This window comes from Staurois parvus, unplaced genomic scaffold (genome assembly GCF_062004578.1).
Source record: "Staurois parvus isolate SC_StPar_1 unplaced genomic scaffold, SC_StPar_1.0 ptg000715l, whole genome shotgun sequence".
Classification (NCBI taxonomy): domain Eukaryota; kingdom Metazoa; phylum Chordata; class Amphibia; order Anura; family Ranidae; genus Staurois; species Staurois parvus.
The window spans coordinates 8,723,434-8,741,509 of record NW_028318511.1 but is presented as its reverse complement, the minus strand read 5'-3'; the positions used below and the strand labels follow the sequence as shown (position 1 = coordinate 8,741,509).

The following is an 18,076-nucleotide window of genomic DNA, read 5'->3' as shown; positions in this document are numbered from 1 at the left end:
TTCAGCCTCACTTCCTCTCCATCTTCCAACCGAACTCTCTCTTCACTCTCTTGCTGAGCAGGCTTGGTTATTCTTAAAGGCTGCCCTGGCCCCTGCCAAGCCTCCTTTTGGGGATTGGCCAAGATCCTCCAAGAGTACAGACTAGCCACTCCTCACCTCTGCCTAGTGTTTCTAGATCTTTCTCCAACGTTCTTGAACAGGGGGAAGTCTCAGAGACCTAGTCTGTATTACTTTTCAGCTCTGACCCAAATTTGACCCTGCTAGCTATCACACCCAGGCTGCTACTCAGCCCTCTACATAAACAATAAATAAGTACTGCATAAACAATACAAAAAAGTCTATGAAATTGAGTTTATCTGAAGTCCAGATAAAAATAAAAGCCTACCAGACAAGTCCCAATGAATAATAAAAGATATGTCTCACTTGATATAGTGCTATATTTGTCTTTAAAATTCCAAGAGCATAGGTCTGGAAATGCCTTATTCTGACCATTTTATTGGAGGTTTTGGAGCTTTCTATCATTTTTCAGTTACAATATTTCACAACCAATTGTTTAAAGTCCAGATGAACTTTTCCATTGTATTCAGTTAAATACTTTCCAGAACTTTTACATCAAAACAAAAAGGTGTTATACGTCTCACAATTTGTTTCCCTTAGAAAGCAGCTACAACAGTAGAATAGACTGTCACCTGCAAGAATTCTATAGAGAAACACCTTGTTGAAGCAAAGGTCCAACATGTCACCTGCTGAGTCAGACCTACAGTGTAACCCTGCAGTTTACGCATATTTTTCATTTATGATTGATGACTATAAGCTGTGCCTTCCTAAAGTGGTTGTAAAGCTTTGTTTTTTTATTAAAATAACAAACATGTCATACCTCTCTGCTCTGTGCAATGGTTTTGCACAGAGCAGCCCTGATCCTACTCGTTTTTCCCTGTACATCCATAGAACCTACAGAGCGCAGCTCAGTTCCCCCTCTCTCTCTTCAATGGCTGTGACTGACAGCAGCAGGAGCCAATGGCTCCCTCATCTGTGTCTCAGCCAATGAGGAGAGACCTGGGAGAGCCAAGGCTCTTGTGCACAGTGCAGGATTGCGATCAGACTCAGGTAAATATAACGGGGGAGGGGGGCTTCATACATAAAATCCAAAAAGGGAACAAAAACTTCAGCCTTTATATTCACTTTAAAGAGCATGGACACTGGATTTAAGGAGTGTAGTGCTATCGTTAATAATTAAATCACATTTCTTTTTCAGATAAGTCAGGGTGGGAATGAACTCAGTGAAATCATGAGAAGGCGTCAAGAGAAGCTTGAAGACTAGCAGAATGTCTCCTTAATGACTCTCTCTATCCTATGCAACGATCCACAAAGCCTTGCAGAATCACTCGCTGCTGTGTATGCCTTTGGCTGCAAAAGGATTTTTGGATGTACCCCTGTAAATTGTTAAAGCAAGGGAAAGCAATATGGACCTCCGCAGTATATATACAGTATATATATAAATGTATACATAAATATGCAGCAAGTTCTTTCCTTCCCCCTAGTGGGCCATGTGGTGCATTGCAGAGTATTTTCAACCATTGTTGCCTCTAAGCATTTAACATGCCTGCAGCACACAGCAAAGCCATCACAGCACATCTGCATGTATGTATAGATATATATATAGTATTCACATATTTATGTTTGTATATCTCATGGACTCGACAGTTTTTATTTTCTCTACACTTTGTTTCTTTTCTTTGCTGCCTACGAGGCCTGCTGTTCTTATAGCAGTTATAAGGTGAAAAGGGGTATGAGCTATAAGTATTGCATGAAAGTATTATTTTTATATGTATATTCCTTTATTTTATAAACTGATTTTGTGCAAAGACATCTGGAGCCAGGCAGAGCCTTGCCAAGAGTCTGTGCAGGGCAGATGAAATAAATCTCCATCTTTAGGAATTCATAGTTTGGCAGTGAAGGGGTTATCCTACATACAGACTATTATAATATCATTTTGCAGCCGGTCTTGGGAGTGAACAATGTGGACCCCACGTTCTTGTGCTTGGTCTGTATTAGCTGTGCATGCAATCACAATACAGAGAAATGCTTTACCACAAATAATTGCAGTTCTGTATAAATATGATGATTTATTTGGATGATGAGGGACACCTGAAATGAAATGTCCTGTTTCTGTCTGTGTTGCTTCACTTTATTAGGCAGCTGTATGACTGTGTGTTAACACTGATCTAAATGGCACACAATTAAATTAATTAGACATAGTGAAACATGTAAAAAAAGAACAGTTTGAAAGGTCTGTTTGACAGCTGGGTCAGGTTTGTGTTGAGTTGGCCACAGTTGAAAAGAGATTGTCACACAATAAAAATATATCAGTATAGTCATGCGACTGTCTCTCTGTATCTTGGATACTGATGACCAGTGCCAGGACAAGGTCACCCAGCGCCCAGGGCAAAGATGCCAAACTGCCCCCCCATCCCCCTTCGTTCATGATGTGCAAGCTTAGGGGATCCTGCTCCCAGCAGTCACTCGCTTGACAATATTGTTGTGCAGCTCCTGATCTGTAAGTCAGGTTTTGCATTGACATGGAAGTACACAGTTTTTTTTTAAGAGAACACAGCCTGCACCACCTCCCGGCTCTCTCTTGCTTTCCTCACTGCACTACTCCTCTCAGCCTTCTAACAGAAGGAAGGTGCCCCCATCCCTACAGCAAACCATTGTGCCCAGGGCAGTCACTCCTCTGGCCCACCCCTTGTCCCGGCCCTACTGATGACTATATGACTAGTTGGAAAATTTGAGTCCATTCACTTTAGTTGTTGATACAGGAAACATAAGTCAATGTCACCTGTTATTGCCTCAAAGTTTGTAAGACATGAACTGTCACTTGGATGTTCATTATGCGTAAGAATGGATCTACAGAACATCTGGTCATCCAAACATGAAAATTCTAATTTTCTTGTGTATGATGTACTGCAAAGGATACTACTGCAATAGGTTAAGAAATATATGCTATTAAAATGTGATCCAACAGCAAATTAAATATGCATGGCCTCTGCACTGCAAGTACAATACATTGCATTAGGTCTGGAAGTGCATGTTGGGTGATTTTCAGCTCAATGATTGGCTCACATACACAACAACCACCACCACTCAAGGTACAAATGGTAAGAGCTGTGGTTGGACTTTGTTTTATTAGCCATGCATTACAAATTAATACAATTATTTCAGATATGAACGTGATTTTTGGGTGAGATCAGGGGCCCCACATAAAGATGTTCAGGTTTTACAATAATAGCTTTGCGAAGTATGGGGAAGCTATTCAGTGCCTGAGCGCATCTCAGAAGTGATAAACAGCCATCATGTTTACTCAGCTAACTAGGATTCAGCCCAACTTGCTCAACATTGATTCTTCAGGAGCAGGACAAGTTTAATGTCATCATGCAAGCATACATCTAGTCTTTTTATTTCTGAATTCACCCTTTTCAAGGTATGTTTCAGTTCTTTGATGTTACAGAAAAGTAACAAATACAATGTTATGGTAAATTATTTAATAGCAATGAAAATGTAAGTGCAAAACACTCTCTTATTGACCATCACAGTGAAAACCTGTAATATTGTGATCACTGGAAATAAAACTTAATAATCAAATGTTTATGGAGTAATAACTCTTTTTGTGATTGGGGTTGAGTACGAATGTCCTTTCTTGGCTGTATTAAAATGCTTTGGGTGTCAAAAAAGAGTGTATGTATGTATGTATATATATATATATATATATATACATATTTATTTATTTTTTGCATAGATTGAGAGTTACACCTGAACTCTAGAAGGATATAAAAGAAACACATTAATTTAGCTCTGTAATCATTATTATATGTATTTTAACCACTTGACTACCTGGCACTTTTACCCCCTTCCTGCCCAGGCCAATTTTCACCTTTCAGCGCTGTTGTACTTTAAATGACAATTGCCCGGTCATGCAACACTGTGCCAATATGAAATTTTTATAATTTTATGCACACAAATAGAGATTTCTTTTGGTGGTATTTAATCGCCACTGTTTTTATTTTTAATTTTTTGCACTATAAACAACAAAAGACAATATTTTGAAAAAAAAATTTAAGCCAAAATGTATTCCGCTACATGTCTTTGGTGAAAATAACCCAAAGCAGTGTTTATTATTTAGTTGGTAGGAAAGTTTATGGAGTCCACAAACTATGGTATACAGTATATCTAAGAATTGAAAAATCCTTATGTACTGACAGCTGATCTAATTTCTTGAAGCCCAAAAATGCCAGGACAGTACAAATACCAACCAAAACGACCGCTTTTCGGAAAGTAGACAGAGGTATTTAGTAAGAGGCAAGGCAATTTTATTTTGTCATAATTTTGTAGAAAATGAAGAAAATGTTTTCACTTTTTTTTTTACATACTGTCACCAATGCAGTACAGTGTCATCATATACAGTTACAAGAAAAAGTATGTGAACCCCTTGGGATTACATGGAGTTTTGCATGAATTGGGCATAAAATGTGCTCTGAACGTCATCTAAGTCACAACAATAGAAGAACACAGTCTGCTGAACATAATACTACACAAACATTAGATGTTGCCATGGTTTAATTGCACATAACATGTAAACATTCACAGTGCAGACTGGGCACCCCAAAAGGATATGTGAGATGAACAAACATGCTGTTCAGAAGTCATAGGTTGGCCATGAAATTTTTGTAGAATAGGGACACAGAACAGCAGTGAATTCCTTTCCATATATTTAGGACTGCACCTCCAAAGCCTTTTAACTTAATTCACATTTCTGCTAGGGGCTTGGATTTCAAAGGACCTGCTATCTCAACTGAGGAATAGCTGAAAACATTCTGCGGGCCATTACTTAGAAGACAAATAATAATAGCCAATTCAATGTTTTAGCAGGAAATCTGTAACAGAACACTGCAGTATGTCAAGAGTTTGCTTATCATCTCCATATCTGCAAACAACAAAAATCCCCCAAGGTTGTCAACATTGGAAATTAGGATTAGCCATCATAAAGCTATAAAACATTTTAATTTGGCCACACATGGTTTGCAGTGTAATTAAACCCATTATGAGTACATGGCTGGCAATAAAATGTCTTATCCAGGGCTAAGTGATATCGTAAAAGCAAGCAGATATTCTCTTAGTTAACTCCCCATTGTAAATAATTTAGCTGGAGTAATTAACATTTCTGTCTATCTCGTCCTGTAAAATCCAAACTTCAGTGTATTTCATAACTCCTAAGATAATAATAGTACTGCCAAAATAAGGATATATTTACCCGTATCAATTAATTAGCAGCAGTTTAAAGGCTAAACTCACCTTATTTTCTTTCTAAAATGCAGCTCTCCTTTGCACCAATATACAATTAACGTACCTCAGTGGCAAAAATATATAATCTCTCTTTGATCTGGAGAACAAGGCCTTACCTTAGTCTTTGGTAAATTTCTTAGACAGCTTTTTGAATTCCTGGAATGTAGACAGAGGACAGAGGAGTCAGTAGAACCCCAGAAGCAGACTGATCTCATTAGCACACATATCCTGCACTGACCTCATTAAACACACACCCTATTTTTTCACAGCATCCCCAGGATCTCTCCCCATGTGCATTTGCCTGGTTACCCCAGCATTTCTACAGATGGGCTCAGGCCACATGATAAACTCCTTGGGCCTCAATGCAGCCCATGGGACACTCCTGTTGTAGTGCAAGGGCCTGCTTGATTGGATACATCGTGATTGGATAGATGTTGTGTCCTCCGATTATAAAGTTTTGGTAAATCTAAAGGAGGTTGTACAGAGATTGTACAATCATATGTATAGTGTATGGCATGGGCCTGGCATCAGGGATCTCAAGGGGTCACAACTGTGACAGTGCTCATGCTCCAGGGGGGCCAGTGCTGTCTCCCTGTCACTATGACAGGCAAAGCAGAATCCAGAGCAAAGCGGAAGCTCCTGAGCTCTGAGCTCTTGGCTCCAGAGAGTAGCGGTGGAAGGACGTGGTGAGGACAGCCCTGCTGAATGGGAAAGTGTCAGTGCTGACAACCAGGCAGGGATGGACACCGAGCTGTCACTGGGCTGAGCGAGGGAGGAGAAGGTGAGCACCATCCAGGATCTGGTACTGCTGTCATTGGGGAGGTAAAAAGATAGCGGTTGGATCCGTGCAGAGAACAGACACACTGCTCCACCCCTCCCCACAACTCCTGCTGACACTCACACAAAAATTCTCACAAAAACCCCTCCGGAGGGGCGGCTGCAGGATTTACTGTGACATTTTAAACAGGATGAGCAGGAGAGCTAGATGGGGAATCTGTCATTGTCAGCATGGGGGAGAGGGGGAATAATGTGACATTACCAGGATGGTGGGGGGGGAGAATTAGTAATTCCCTGGGGGCCAAGTGTCGTTACTAGGAGGAGAGAGTCATCTGTCATTACCTGGTGGGGAAAGGGGTCATCTGTCATTACCTGGTAGGGGGAAGGAGGCTATCAGTCATTACCTGTGGGGGGGAGGCCATTTGCCATTACCTGGTGGAGAGGATTGGTCATCTGTCATTACCTGGTGTGGGGAGATAGGGTCATCTGTCATTATCTGGCAGGGGGAAAGGAGGCCATCAGTCATTACCTGTTGGAGGGAGGTAGGTCATTTGTCATTACCTGGTAAGGGGAGGGAGCCATCTGTCATTACTTGGTGGGGGGATGTAGATCATTTGTCATTACTTGGTGGGGGGGAGGATCATCTTTCATTACCTGCTAATGGGAGGGGGTCATCTGTCATTACCAGTGCCATTAGTACAGAGGCAGTGCTGTTTTTTTACCACTGATCACTGTATTGCTGGCACTGGGGATGTCAGTGACACCAATTTATTTCCCCCCCCCCCCAGTGTCAGAATGCCCGCCGCAGTCCCGCTAAAAGTTGCTGATCGCCACCATTACTAGTAGGAAGAAAAAAAAAATCCCAGTATCTATACCGCCTTTTGTAAACGCTATAACTTTCACGTAAACCAATTTACTTACACATATTGGGATTTATTTTAGCAAAGACATGGAGCAGAATACATTTTGGCCTAAATTTATGATGAAATTAGATTTTTTACATTTTTTCACTGGACATGTTTAATAGCAAAAAGTCCAAAATATAGTTTTTTTCTAAAAATTGTCAGTCTTTTTTTGCTTATAGTGCAAAAAATAAAAAATGTACAGATGATCAAATACCACCGAAAGAAAGCTCAGTTCATGGGGAAAAAGGACGTAAATTTCATCTGGGTGCGGAGTTGCATGAGCGCACAATTGTCAGTTACCGCAGAGCCGTAACGCAAAAAATGACCTGGTCAGGAAGGGGAGTAAATCCTCTGGAAAGCAAGTGATTAAAGGCACCCCAAGTGCAGCAAACACACCCAAAACTGTGGTAACAGATCGTGCTCCGCTCCAAAAATGTTCTGGAGCTTCTCTCGGGAGATTGTTGCATGTATGGCAGCCCGTTCAAGTGAATGGACTGCACTATGCGTGACGAGTGAAAACGCTCCAAAACACCCAAATCAAACGCATACAGGAATGTGAGTCTTCACTATGTGGAGATGTGAACAGGGCCTGACAACTGAGTGTCTCCATACACTCCCTCCTATGTACTTGTATGAAGAAAGCCATACACTATGCAATCTGATTGTACAATCTCTGTACAATTTCCATTAGATTTACCAGAACTATGGAATAGGAGTACACACCTGAACAATCTATTCAATTGGTATCAAATCAGACAGGCCCTTGTACTACATAGCTGATGGGAGAAAGGTAGTTGTAATGAGCGAGGTGTGGTCCAGAATGGTGAACACATCCTACCTTGCCCTCTTCTGTGATGCAACAAGGAAGTGAAGGCTTCTGGGAGGTGGATGCTGAGATATCATCAACAGAAAATGATTCAATCTGAAAATCAGTTAAAAATCTCACATAAACTGATAAAAAATGAAATGTCCAGTGGGAGAGGTAAATGAGAGAAAAGCACATTGGGATGGCTGGGCCATAATTAGCATTGGAAAAAGCTTCTATTTATTATGAAAAGTGAAATTCTGCCCGAAAAGGTGAACTTATCCTTTAAGCCCAAACACCACAATACTGGAAGGTACTGGATGCAAATTGTACACGTTACCTCACCTAGGTAAAATAGCCATCTGATACCTATCATGTTTGGATTCATTTAAGAGGTAATTTTATGCTGAACAATAATATACACATTACTAGAATATAACCTGTGGGTACATAAAGATAATAATACCTATAGAAAACAGTATCTGTGGAAGGGCATCTACATGGTCATAATCAAGGTGACATCCCATCAGCCACACCTCAAACCTCTTGATTGATCAGATCAGTTCTGTCAACACCTCCTCAGGATCTTTTTGAAGAAGTCGGAAGTGACGAAATGCATCAAGGACGTGACATCGGATGTTTTGACTTTGGACTTTTTGAAGAAGTCGAAAGTGACTAAACGCGTCAAGGATGTTATGTCGGACATAGACGGTCACAGCAGGTCACATGACAGTTATATACAATGGATGGCTTCATTCATGCCATCTATTGTATACTAGTGTCTAGCTGTGAATGGTCACAGCTAATCACATGCACATGTGTGGCCAAATCACAGCTAAGCACAAAAAAAAAAAAAACCCTGAATGAATCGATGTCATTCAGGTAAATGCTTGCTTATAGCAAAGTAATTCTTTGCTATAAGCAAATTGTGTAAAAAAAAAAAAAAATACTGATCACTTCCCCAAAGTAGTACAATGTTACTATGGTAACATTGTACTACTTTGGTCATAGTGCAATATGAAAAAAAAATCTTAAAAAAAAGAAAAAAATTAATAAAAAATAATCACTGCCAGTTATATGATGACGCTGTACTGCACTGGTGACAATATGTAAAAAAAAAAATAGTGAAACTAATTTTTTTAATTTTTTCATTTTCTGAAAAATTATGACAAAAAAATACAACTTCAAAAAACTTGCCATGCCTCTTATGAAGTACGTCGGACTGTCTACTTTGCAAAAAGGGGTCATTTGGGGGATATCTGTACTGTTCTGACATTCTTGGACCTCAAGAAATTAGATTGGCTGTCAGTACTTCAGGATTGATCAATTTTCAGATCTATACCATAGTTTGTGAACTCTATAACTTTCCTACAAACTAAAAAATACATCCTAATTTGGGTTATTTTCACCAAAGACATGTAGCAGAATACATCTCGGCCTAAATTTATGAAGAACAATTATTTATTTGCAAACTCTTATAACAGAAACAAAGAAAAACGTGTGTTTTTTTCAAAATTTTTGGTCTTTTTTTGTTAATTTAGCAAAAAATAAAAACCCCAGTGGCGATTAAATACCACCAAAAGAAAGCTCTAGTTGTGTGAAGAAAATGATAAAATTTTAGTTTGGGTACAGTGTTGTATGACCGCGCAATTGTCATTCAAATTGTGAGAGCGCTGAAACCTGAAAACGGGCCTGGGCAGGAAGGTGTAAAATTGCCCGGTATTGAATTGGTTAATACAGTCACTCAGAAGTGGAAATTGGGTGAAAACATTTTTTGCATATATTATGCACTGGGTTTGAAATTTAATTTGGTTATTAAATAGGTAATGCACTATGTATAGTTTCTTCCCTTTTTGAGGTATACTTGGAATAAGAAGGAGTGATTTCATGAAGGTGGATGAATTAGGAGCATGAATTTGTACTGATTTGAGGATTTCACAGACGCTGGGAAGGTTTTACTTTGACTTTGGACTTTCGAGGGAGAAAGTGTGACTAATATGATATTATACAGAATACATACAGAATACAGAATAGAGCAAGTCAGGAAACCACCACATTATGGCCCCTAGATGGAGCTGGTGAGCATAAGGAATACATACTTGTTTACTATAATCATCGGCTCCATCTGCTGGTCATAATGTGGTATTTTTCTGAGCCTCTCTATTTTTAAGGGGATGAATAACATTGGGCTTGGAGAAAACATTCACACAGAACAAATGTACATAAAGTTTCACTGTCTTTTTTTTTTTTTTTTAATAAATACACCTCTAAAAGTCTCTCTTCTGTCAAAAAATTACTTTACCTGTGTGTTATCCACATTATCTTGGTTGCTCCTTTTTACTTGGAGAATAGACAGTTCCCTGGCTTTCATTTTTATTAATGTCATCTCTTTTGGTCCTCAGCTGCAGTGCGTGGGCAGAGGCCTCTCTTTGAACAGTAGAAAGTGAAAGACAAGGGTGAGGAAGAGTTAATATTGTCCATGCAGGGTCATATTGTGAAGGGATAGGATGCTGAGCAGGGCAGTGCACCGTGGTAAGAGTGTGATGCATGATTTCACTAGAATGGCGGCTCCTTGAATGACAGAGTGCGGAAGTCTGGCCTGCTGGTAGCATTACACTTATAGGCTATGCAGTTTTTTTTCTATGTTAAAAGTGTTTATTCTTAAAGCCTAATTCCAGTTTAAAATTTTTTTTTTTTAAATCCTGTTTTTATTTTTTTTACTACTTTTATAGATCTTTATTTGGTTCTCCCATTACATAAATAACATAATACAAAGTCAGGCACAATAAAAAGACAAACTTGACGTATGTAGCACACATAAACGAGTAAGTTTACACTCTAGGTTTCCTAAAATTTTCAAAAAAACTTGTAAAAAGTGTAAAAAAATAAAAATCCATTCCTCCTAAAGTGGTTGTAAACCTTACATATACCCAGTGAAGTGACTGACCCCAGGTGATACACAGACACACAAATCCTCCTACATAGGTTGTACCTGTTTTTCTGCAGTCCTCTCTTCTCTACAACCACCTCGGTTTACACATGTGCAAATTCAGATGCATTTTAGAACACATTGATTCACATGATGTGTAAACAAAATTGGTCTCTATTGTGGTCATTTGCATATATGTCATGGACTTGCAGTGTGAATTTAACCACATCAGTTCCAGAAGATTTATGCCCCTTTATGACCAGGCCATTTTTTTGCTATTTGGCAATGCACCATTTCAACTGGTAATTGCATGGTTATGCATTGCTGTACCCAAAATGTACGTGCTTTTTCAGACTAATAATGCTTTCTTTTGGTGGTATTTGATCATCACTGGGTTTTTGTATTTTTTGTGATATAAATGAAAAAAGACCAAACATTTTGAAAAAAATTATATTTTCTACTTTTGGTTATAAAAAAAATGTCAAATAAAATAAAAGTTAGTCATAAATTTAGGCCAAAATGCATTCTGCTGCATGTCTTTGGTAAAAACAAAATCCCAATATGTGTATATTGGTTTATGTGAAAGTTATATCATCTACAAACTATGGTTTTTACAGTATATTGGAATTTACAGAGTTTTTACTTTCTGACTGCCTTTTTGAGGTGCTAAAATGCCAAGGCAGTATAAAACTCCCTCAAATTACTCCTTTTTGGAAAGTAGACACCCCAAGGAATTTGCTGAAAGGCATATTGAATCCATAGAAGATTTTATTTTTTTCCACAAATTTTAAAGGCAAATTTGTCTTTATTATGTTTTATAACAAAACATATAAAAGAAGAGAGAACAATGGGTACAGACAAATGGGACCAGAGCACTGGTCTTAAGCATGAAGACAATCCAAGGAGATAAAACAATCTATACATCTCGACAATAGAATTAGAAGTACATCAGTAAACAACATAAATATGACAGAGACCTATGACCCAGGGACGCACCCTAAAATAAGACACAAAAACTATTAGTATTCGTCTCTGGGAAGCTCACTGTAGAAAATGTAGCAAGGAGAAAAGACAAAGAAAAGAACAAGCACGGAATGTGAGAAAAGACAGAGGGGGAGTTGGGATCAGGAGCGGACGGGGGGGCAGGCCCTCAATGGTGTGCTCCCTGGAAAAACCCCAGGAGGGGACCATAACATATCATGTCTAAAGCAAGGAAGCTGGTGCTTAGGCAGAGGACTGCGAGTCCACTAGTCCAAATAAACGAGGTCTAGGGAGGCACAGTAGGAGCACACAATTCCCGAAGGGTCGAGGAAGAGGAGAAATGGAACCAGACTGACCACAATAACTTATGTTTGTCATAAGTGTCATTGGCAAATGCCAGCATTTCTTTCATTCCCATAATATCATTACTCGTTGAAACCCACAAAGGTGGTATTTGATCATCACTGGGTTTTTGTATTTTTTGTGATATAAATGAAAAAAGACCAAACATTTTGAAAAAAATTATATTTTCTACTTTTGGTTATAAAAAAATGTCAAATAAAATAAAAGTTAGTCATAAATTTAGGCCAAAATGCATTCTGCTGCATGTCTTTGGTAAAAACAAAATCCCAATATGTGTATATTGGTTTATGTGAAAGTTATATCATCTACAAACTATGGTTTTTACAGTATATTGGAATTTACAGAGTTTTTACTTTCTGACTGCCTTTTTGAGGTGCTAAAATGCCAAGGCAGTATAAAACTCCCTCAAATTACTCCTTTTTGGAAAGTAGACACCCCAAGGAATTTGCTGAAAGGCATATTGAATCCATGGAAGATTTTATTTTTTTCCACAAATTTTAAAGGCAAATTTGTCTTTATTATGTTTTATAACAAAACATATAAAAGAAGAGAGAACAATGGGTACAGACAAATGGGACCAGAGCACTGGTCTTAAGCATGAAGACAATCCAAGGAGATAAAACAATCTATACATCTCGACAATAGAATTAGAAGTACATCAGTAAACAACATAAATATGACAGAGACCTATGACCCAGGGACGCACCCTAAAATAAGACACAAAAACTATTAGTATTCGTCTCTGGGAAGCTCACTGTAGAAAATGTAGCAAGGAGAAAAGACAAAGAAAAGAACAAGCACGGAATGTGAGAAAAGACAGAGGGGGAGTTGGGATCAGGAGCGGACGGGGGGGCAGGCCCTCAATGGTGTGCTCCCTGGAAAAACCCCAGGAGGGGACCATAACATATCATGTCTAAAGCAAGGAAGCTGGTGCTTAGGCAGAGGACTGCGAGTCCACTAGTCCAAATAAACGAGGTCTAGGGAGGCACAGTAGGAGCACACAATTCCCGAAGGGTCGAGGAAGAGGAGAAATGGAACCAGACTGACCACAATAACTTATGTTTGTCATAAGTGTCATTGGCAAATGCCAGCATTTCTTTCATTCCCATAATATCATTACTCGTTGAAACCCACAAAGGTGGTATTTGATCATCACTGGGTTTTTGTATTTTTTGTGATATAAATGAAAAAAGACCAAACATTTTGAAAAAAAATTATATTTTCTACTTTTGGTTATAAAAAAATGTCAAATAAAATAAAAGTTAGTCATAAATTTAGGTCAAAATGCATTCTGCTGCATGTCTTTGGTAAAAACAAAATCCCAATATGTGTATATTGGTTTATGTGAAAGTTATATCATCTACAAACTATGGTTTTTACAGTATATTGGAATTTACAGAGTTTTTACTTTCTGACTGACTTTTTGAGGTGCTAAAATGCCAAGGCAGTATAAAACTCCCTCAAATTACTCCTTTTTGGAAAGTAGACACCCCAAGGAATTTGCTGAAAGGCATATTGAATCCATGGAAGATTTTATTTTTTTCCACAAATTTTAAAGGCAAATTTGTCTTTATTATGTTTTATAACAAAACATATAAAAGAAGAGAGAACAATGGGTACAGACAAATGGGACCAGAGCACTGGTCTTAAGCATGAAGAAAATCCAAGGAGATAAAACAATCTATACATCTCGACAATAGAATTAGAAGTACATCAGTAAACAACATAAATATGACAGAGACCTATGACCCAGGGACGCACCCTAAAATAAGACACAAAAACTATTAGTATTCGTCTCTGGGAAGCTCACTGTAGAAAATGTAGCAAGGAGAAAAGACAAAGGAAAGAACAAGCACGGAATGTGAGAAAAGACAGAGGGGGAGTTGGGATCAGGAGCGGACAGGGGGGCAGGCCCTCAATGGTAGTCTAGAGAATCCTCTTGCGCTAAAAATGGTGAACGACTAATACAGCTGCCAACACTCTCCTACTAATACCTAGTGTAGTGTGCAAACATAAATAAATATATAGTGTGGCGCTCAAAATAAATAAATATATATAAATAAGTGATCAATTCATATACAAAATACAAAAATAATGACTGCTAAAATAAATAATCAATAAAAATAATTACAATAATACCTCAAGTGATCACACTCTAAAAGATTAAAGTGTCTCAAATAAATATTCAATAAATAAGTGCATCAATAAATGACTCAAATGATCACACTCTTAAATAAAACAAGTGGCTTAAATAAATCACATGCTTATAATTGACATATAAGTGACCAAAAAAAAAAAAAAAAAAGTAGTACCAACTTGTTAAAAAGTGTAAAAGTGCCAAAAAATAGTGCAAAAGAATAAATAAATGTCCGTTCCTTCTACAAATCAATATATATAATGTTCTTCAAGTGATAAATCAATTCATGCAATATACGGTGATGCTCAATAAGTGATTTGTGCCAAAATCTTCTCCAAACAGTGGCTAAATTTCCTCCTCACCTCCTCCCTGCGACCCCTAAGGGCCAACAGGCTTGTAGGATCAACCTGGATCCTAGAATCAAAAAGGGCCAACAACTTTTCCTTCCTTCTTTGTGTTTCCTGGTGGGCCTCCTATTTCTCTTATTCTGCCAAGGTGCCTCTGAAGAACAATGGCTCACCAATCCAGTGAGCCAAAGAAGAAAACACCCTCTAAGTGTAGCATTAAAGACTCCTTTATTTTCAAAGTGCAAAGTAACAAAACTCACATATCTCAGCAGTCCTCCCTCCTCACCGATGTGTGGGTACACTGCATGTACACTACTCCCACAACTCTATAGTCTATTGTGCTTTTCGCATGTTTTTCCTCCTTCCCTCTACTGCTTGTTCCTTCTTTCTTTGGCTCCCTCTCCACCACCTCCACCATTATATGGCCTGCTGTGCTTTCTGTGTGTCTTTCCTTCCTGATCTTCTCCTTGTTTCTTCTTTCTCCTTGGCTCCCTCTCCAGTACTCCCACCACTCTTTAACCTACTGTGCTCTCTGAGTGTCTTCCTTACCCCTCTTCTTGTTTCTTGTTTCTTCTTGCTCCCTCTCTACACTATTCCCACCTTTCTTTGGCTTACAATGCTCTCTGCATCTCTTTTCTTCCTCTTCTATTCTTTGTTTCTTCTTTCTCCTCAGCTCCCTCTCCACTACTCCCACCACTCTTTGGCTTACAATGCTCTCTGCATGGCTTTCCTTCCTCCACTATGCCTTTCATTGTCTTTGTCCTTGGCTGCCTTTCTTCTATTCCTACCATTCTATGGCCTACTGTGCTTTTCACGTCTTTCCTTCCTTCTCTTTTCCTTGTTCCTTCTTTCCCCCTGTATCCCCACTCCTTGTACCCTTTTTCTCCCTGTCTATCCACATTATGAATACAAAAAATAAATCCCTGTCTATGGCCTATGTAATCCTGAAAGATCTTTTTTTCTCCACCACAGGTTTTGCATTCCTATGAAAACCTACCAGAGGTAGATCATCTGACATCTTCTTAGGGCTGCCAAGGCCTAGGTAATGCTTGTCCCTTCTCTTAAAATGGAAGGGCTCTCCCCCATCCTCAAGATACACTCAAAAAGCAAAGCAGGCCATGGTGTGGTGGAGAGGGAGCCCATCTGGAAGAACGAACAAGGAGTAAGAGAGGAGGGGAAGACATGCAGAGAGCATAGTAGGCTGTGGAGTGGTGGGATAAGCAAAAAGAGAGCCAAGGAGACAGAAGGAACAAAGAGAATAGTAGGAAGGAAAGAGACATCTTCTTAGGGCTGCCAAGGCCTGGGTAATGCTTGTCCCTTCTAAAATGGAGGGGCTCTCCAGCATCCTCAAGGTAAACTTTGGCCTACTGTATTTTAGGCATGTATTTTCTTTCTGCTGTTCCTTTTTTCTCCTTGGCTCCGTCTCCACCACCCCCGCCATTCTATGGCCTGCTGTGCTCTCTGCGTGTCTTTCCCTCCTCCTCTTCCCCTTACTTCTTGCTCCCTCTACACTCTTCCCACCTCTCTTTGGGTTACAATGCTCTCTGCATGTCTTTCCTTCATCCTCTATTCCTTGTTTCTTCATTCTCCTCAGCTCCCTGTCCACTAATCCCACCACTCCTTGACTTACTGTGCTCTTCACATGTCATTCCTGCCTCCACTTCTCCTTGTTCCTTCTTTCTCCCTGTTTATCCACATCATGAATAAAAAAATAAATTCCAATTTATCGACTATGTAATCTTAAAAGATCTTTTTTTCTCTACCACAGGTTTTGCATTACTATGAAAATCTACCAGAGTTCGATGATCTGACATCTGCTGCTCTCACAACTCTGACCTACTGTGCTGTCTGCCTCTTTTTCATTCCTACTATACTCTTTGTTCCTTCTGTCTCCTCGGCTCTGTTTTTGGTTATCCCACCACTCCACAGCCTACTATGCTCTCCGTATGTCTTCCCTTCCTCTCAAATTCCTTGTATGTTCTTCCAGATGGGCTCCCTCTCCACCACACCATGGCTTGCTTTGTTTTTTGAATGTCTTTTCTTCCCCCTCTACTCGTTCCTTCTTACTCCTTGGCTTCCTCTCCACTACAGCCACCACTCTATGGCCTACTGTGCTCTTTGTACTTCTGTCCTTTCTCCTTTACTCCTTGTTCCTTCTCTCTCCTTGGCTTCCTCTCCGCTATTTCTACCACTCTAAGGCCTACTGTACTCTTCACATTTCTACCATTTCTCCTCTACTCTTTGTTCCTTCTTTCTCCCAGGTTCCCTCTTTGTAACTCCCCTTGCTCCATGGCCTAGTGTTCTCACTGCATTTTTTTCCCTTCATGCTCTTCTCCTTGGTCATTCTTTGTGTTGCTCTTTATCCATTCTTCTTTATTCTTACATAATATTTATTCTGTGGGTCCCCATTACTCCTATTTGTTCTCTTTTCATTGTTAAATAAAGGGACCTCAGAATCAATGTACCTGGGCTTATCTTATGCTTTAGACAGATATCCACAGTGTACCTTACAAAACTTGTATTGCGCTTCTGGAAGGCTCTGGATGGGGCTTGGTGTCACTGTGGTGGGATGGGGGTTCTGAAGGTGCATAAAAGACACTGTAGCAGTCTTGGAGGCAATTGAGGGGGATGGAGTATCTGAAGGTTTTGGATCTCACCAGGAGGCTGGGGGCTTTGCAGGGACAATGTGGGAGACTGGAGGACACTGTGGGACACTGTTGGGGGCACTATGGGGGGCTTGAGACTCTTCAGCATTCTAGAGTACTCTGAAGGGGGCATTGTGGAAGGTTGGCAGGCACTATGGAAATTGAGGCCTTTTAAGTGGCCTGGGGGGGCCTCATGAGAGTTTGAGAGGCACAGCAGGACCCTATGGGAGGTTGGATGGCACTATGGGAGCTGGGAGGCACTTTAGATGTTTAAGGAAGGTCTGGGAGTCTGCCATAGCCCAGTGGTTAAGTACCACTGATCCATATATCTCAGTGAAGAGCTGGATGTGCACTCAGAGAATCTTTTTTTCAGGCAAGGTAAGATTGGCCTGAAGCAGTGACAATTACTCCTTATATCATTTGCAGGATCACCTACCACCTTACTTGCACCATCTGTGGGCCATTTAAGTGAATCTGTTCTCAAATTTGTTTTTAAAAAAATGAACAAAAACTCATATTGGAAACAGTCTCTAGAGCCTCAGGTCCCAGAGCACTCTATTAACGTGACGCTGTTTTTCATAAATTATCCAGAAATGTATCAATGTTATGCAGACACAAAAACTGACACTTGCATAAATTGAGTAATAAAAACTGGCAATGACAGGGGAGGCTCTTCTGTCACCACTCACACCTGAGCACAGTGCTCCCTTCGACTCCTAAGAGCTCCCCTGAGGGGGTTCCTGGAGGGTTGTAGGATTGTCAAATTAAGAACTTCACACCATGGTGTAGAAACGTCAGTTTTTCTGCACGCGTTCTGCAAGGGTACAACAAAATCAATTGCTCTGTA

General features: G+C 39.7%; 1 protein-coding gene and 1 long non-coding RNA gene across 4 annotated transcripts in view; both read left to right on the top strand.

The window, feature by feature from the left end:
- EPS8L2 (EPS8 signaling adaptor L2) overlaps window positions 1-3,646 on the top strand; it is a 219,546-nt gene extending 215,900 nt beyond the window's left edge. For all 3 annotated transcript variants that reach the window (XM_089653578.1, XM_089653576.1, XM_089653577.1), the window contains one exon: window positions 1,256-3,646. In XM_089653578.1, coding sequence (XP_089509704.1) covers window positions 1,256-1,321 — 66 coding nt within the window. In that variant the 3' untranslated portion in view covers window positions 1,322-3,646. The remainder of the gene's footprint in view (window positions 1-1,255) is intronic.
- A 2,323-nt stretch (window positions 3,647-5,969) lies between these two features.
- LOC149445652 (uncharacterized) lies at window positions 5,970-17,038 on the top strand. The gene is made up of 3 exons (XR_016306359.1): window positions 5,970-6,121; window positions 15,557-15,626; window positions 16,353-17,038. It is a non-coding gene; the product is annotated as an uncharacterized LOC149445652 (long non-coding RNA).
- The last annotated feature ends 1,038 nt before the right edge of the window (window positions 17,039-18,076 follow it).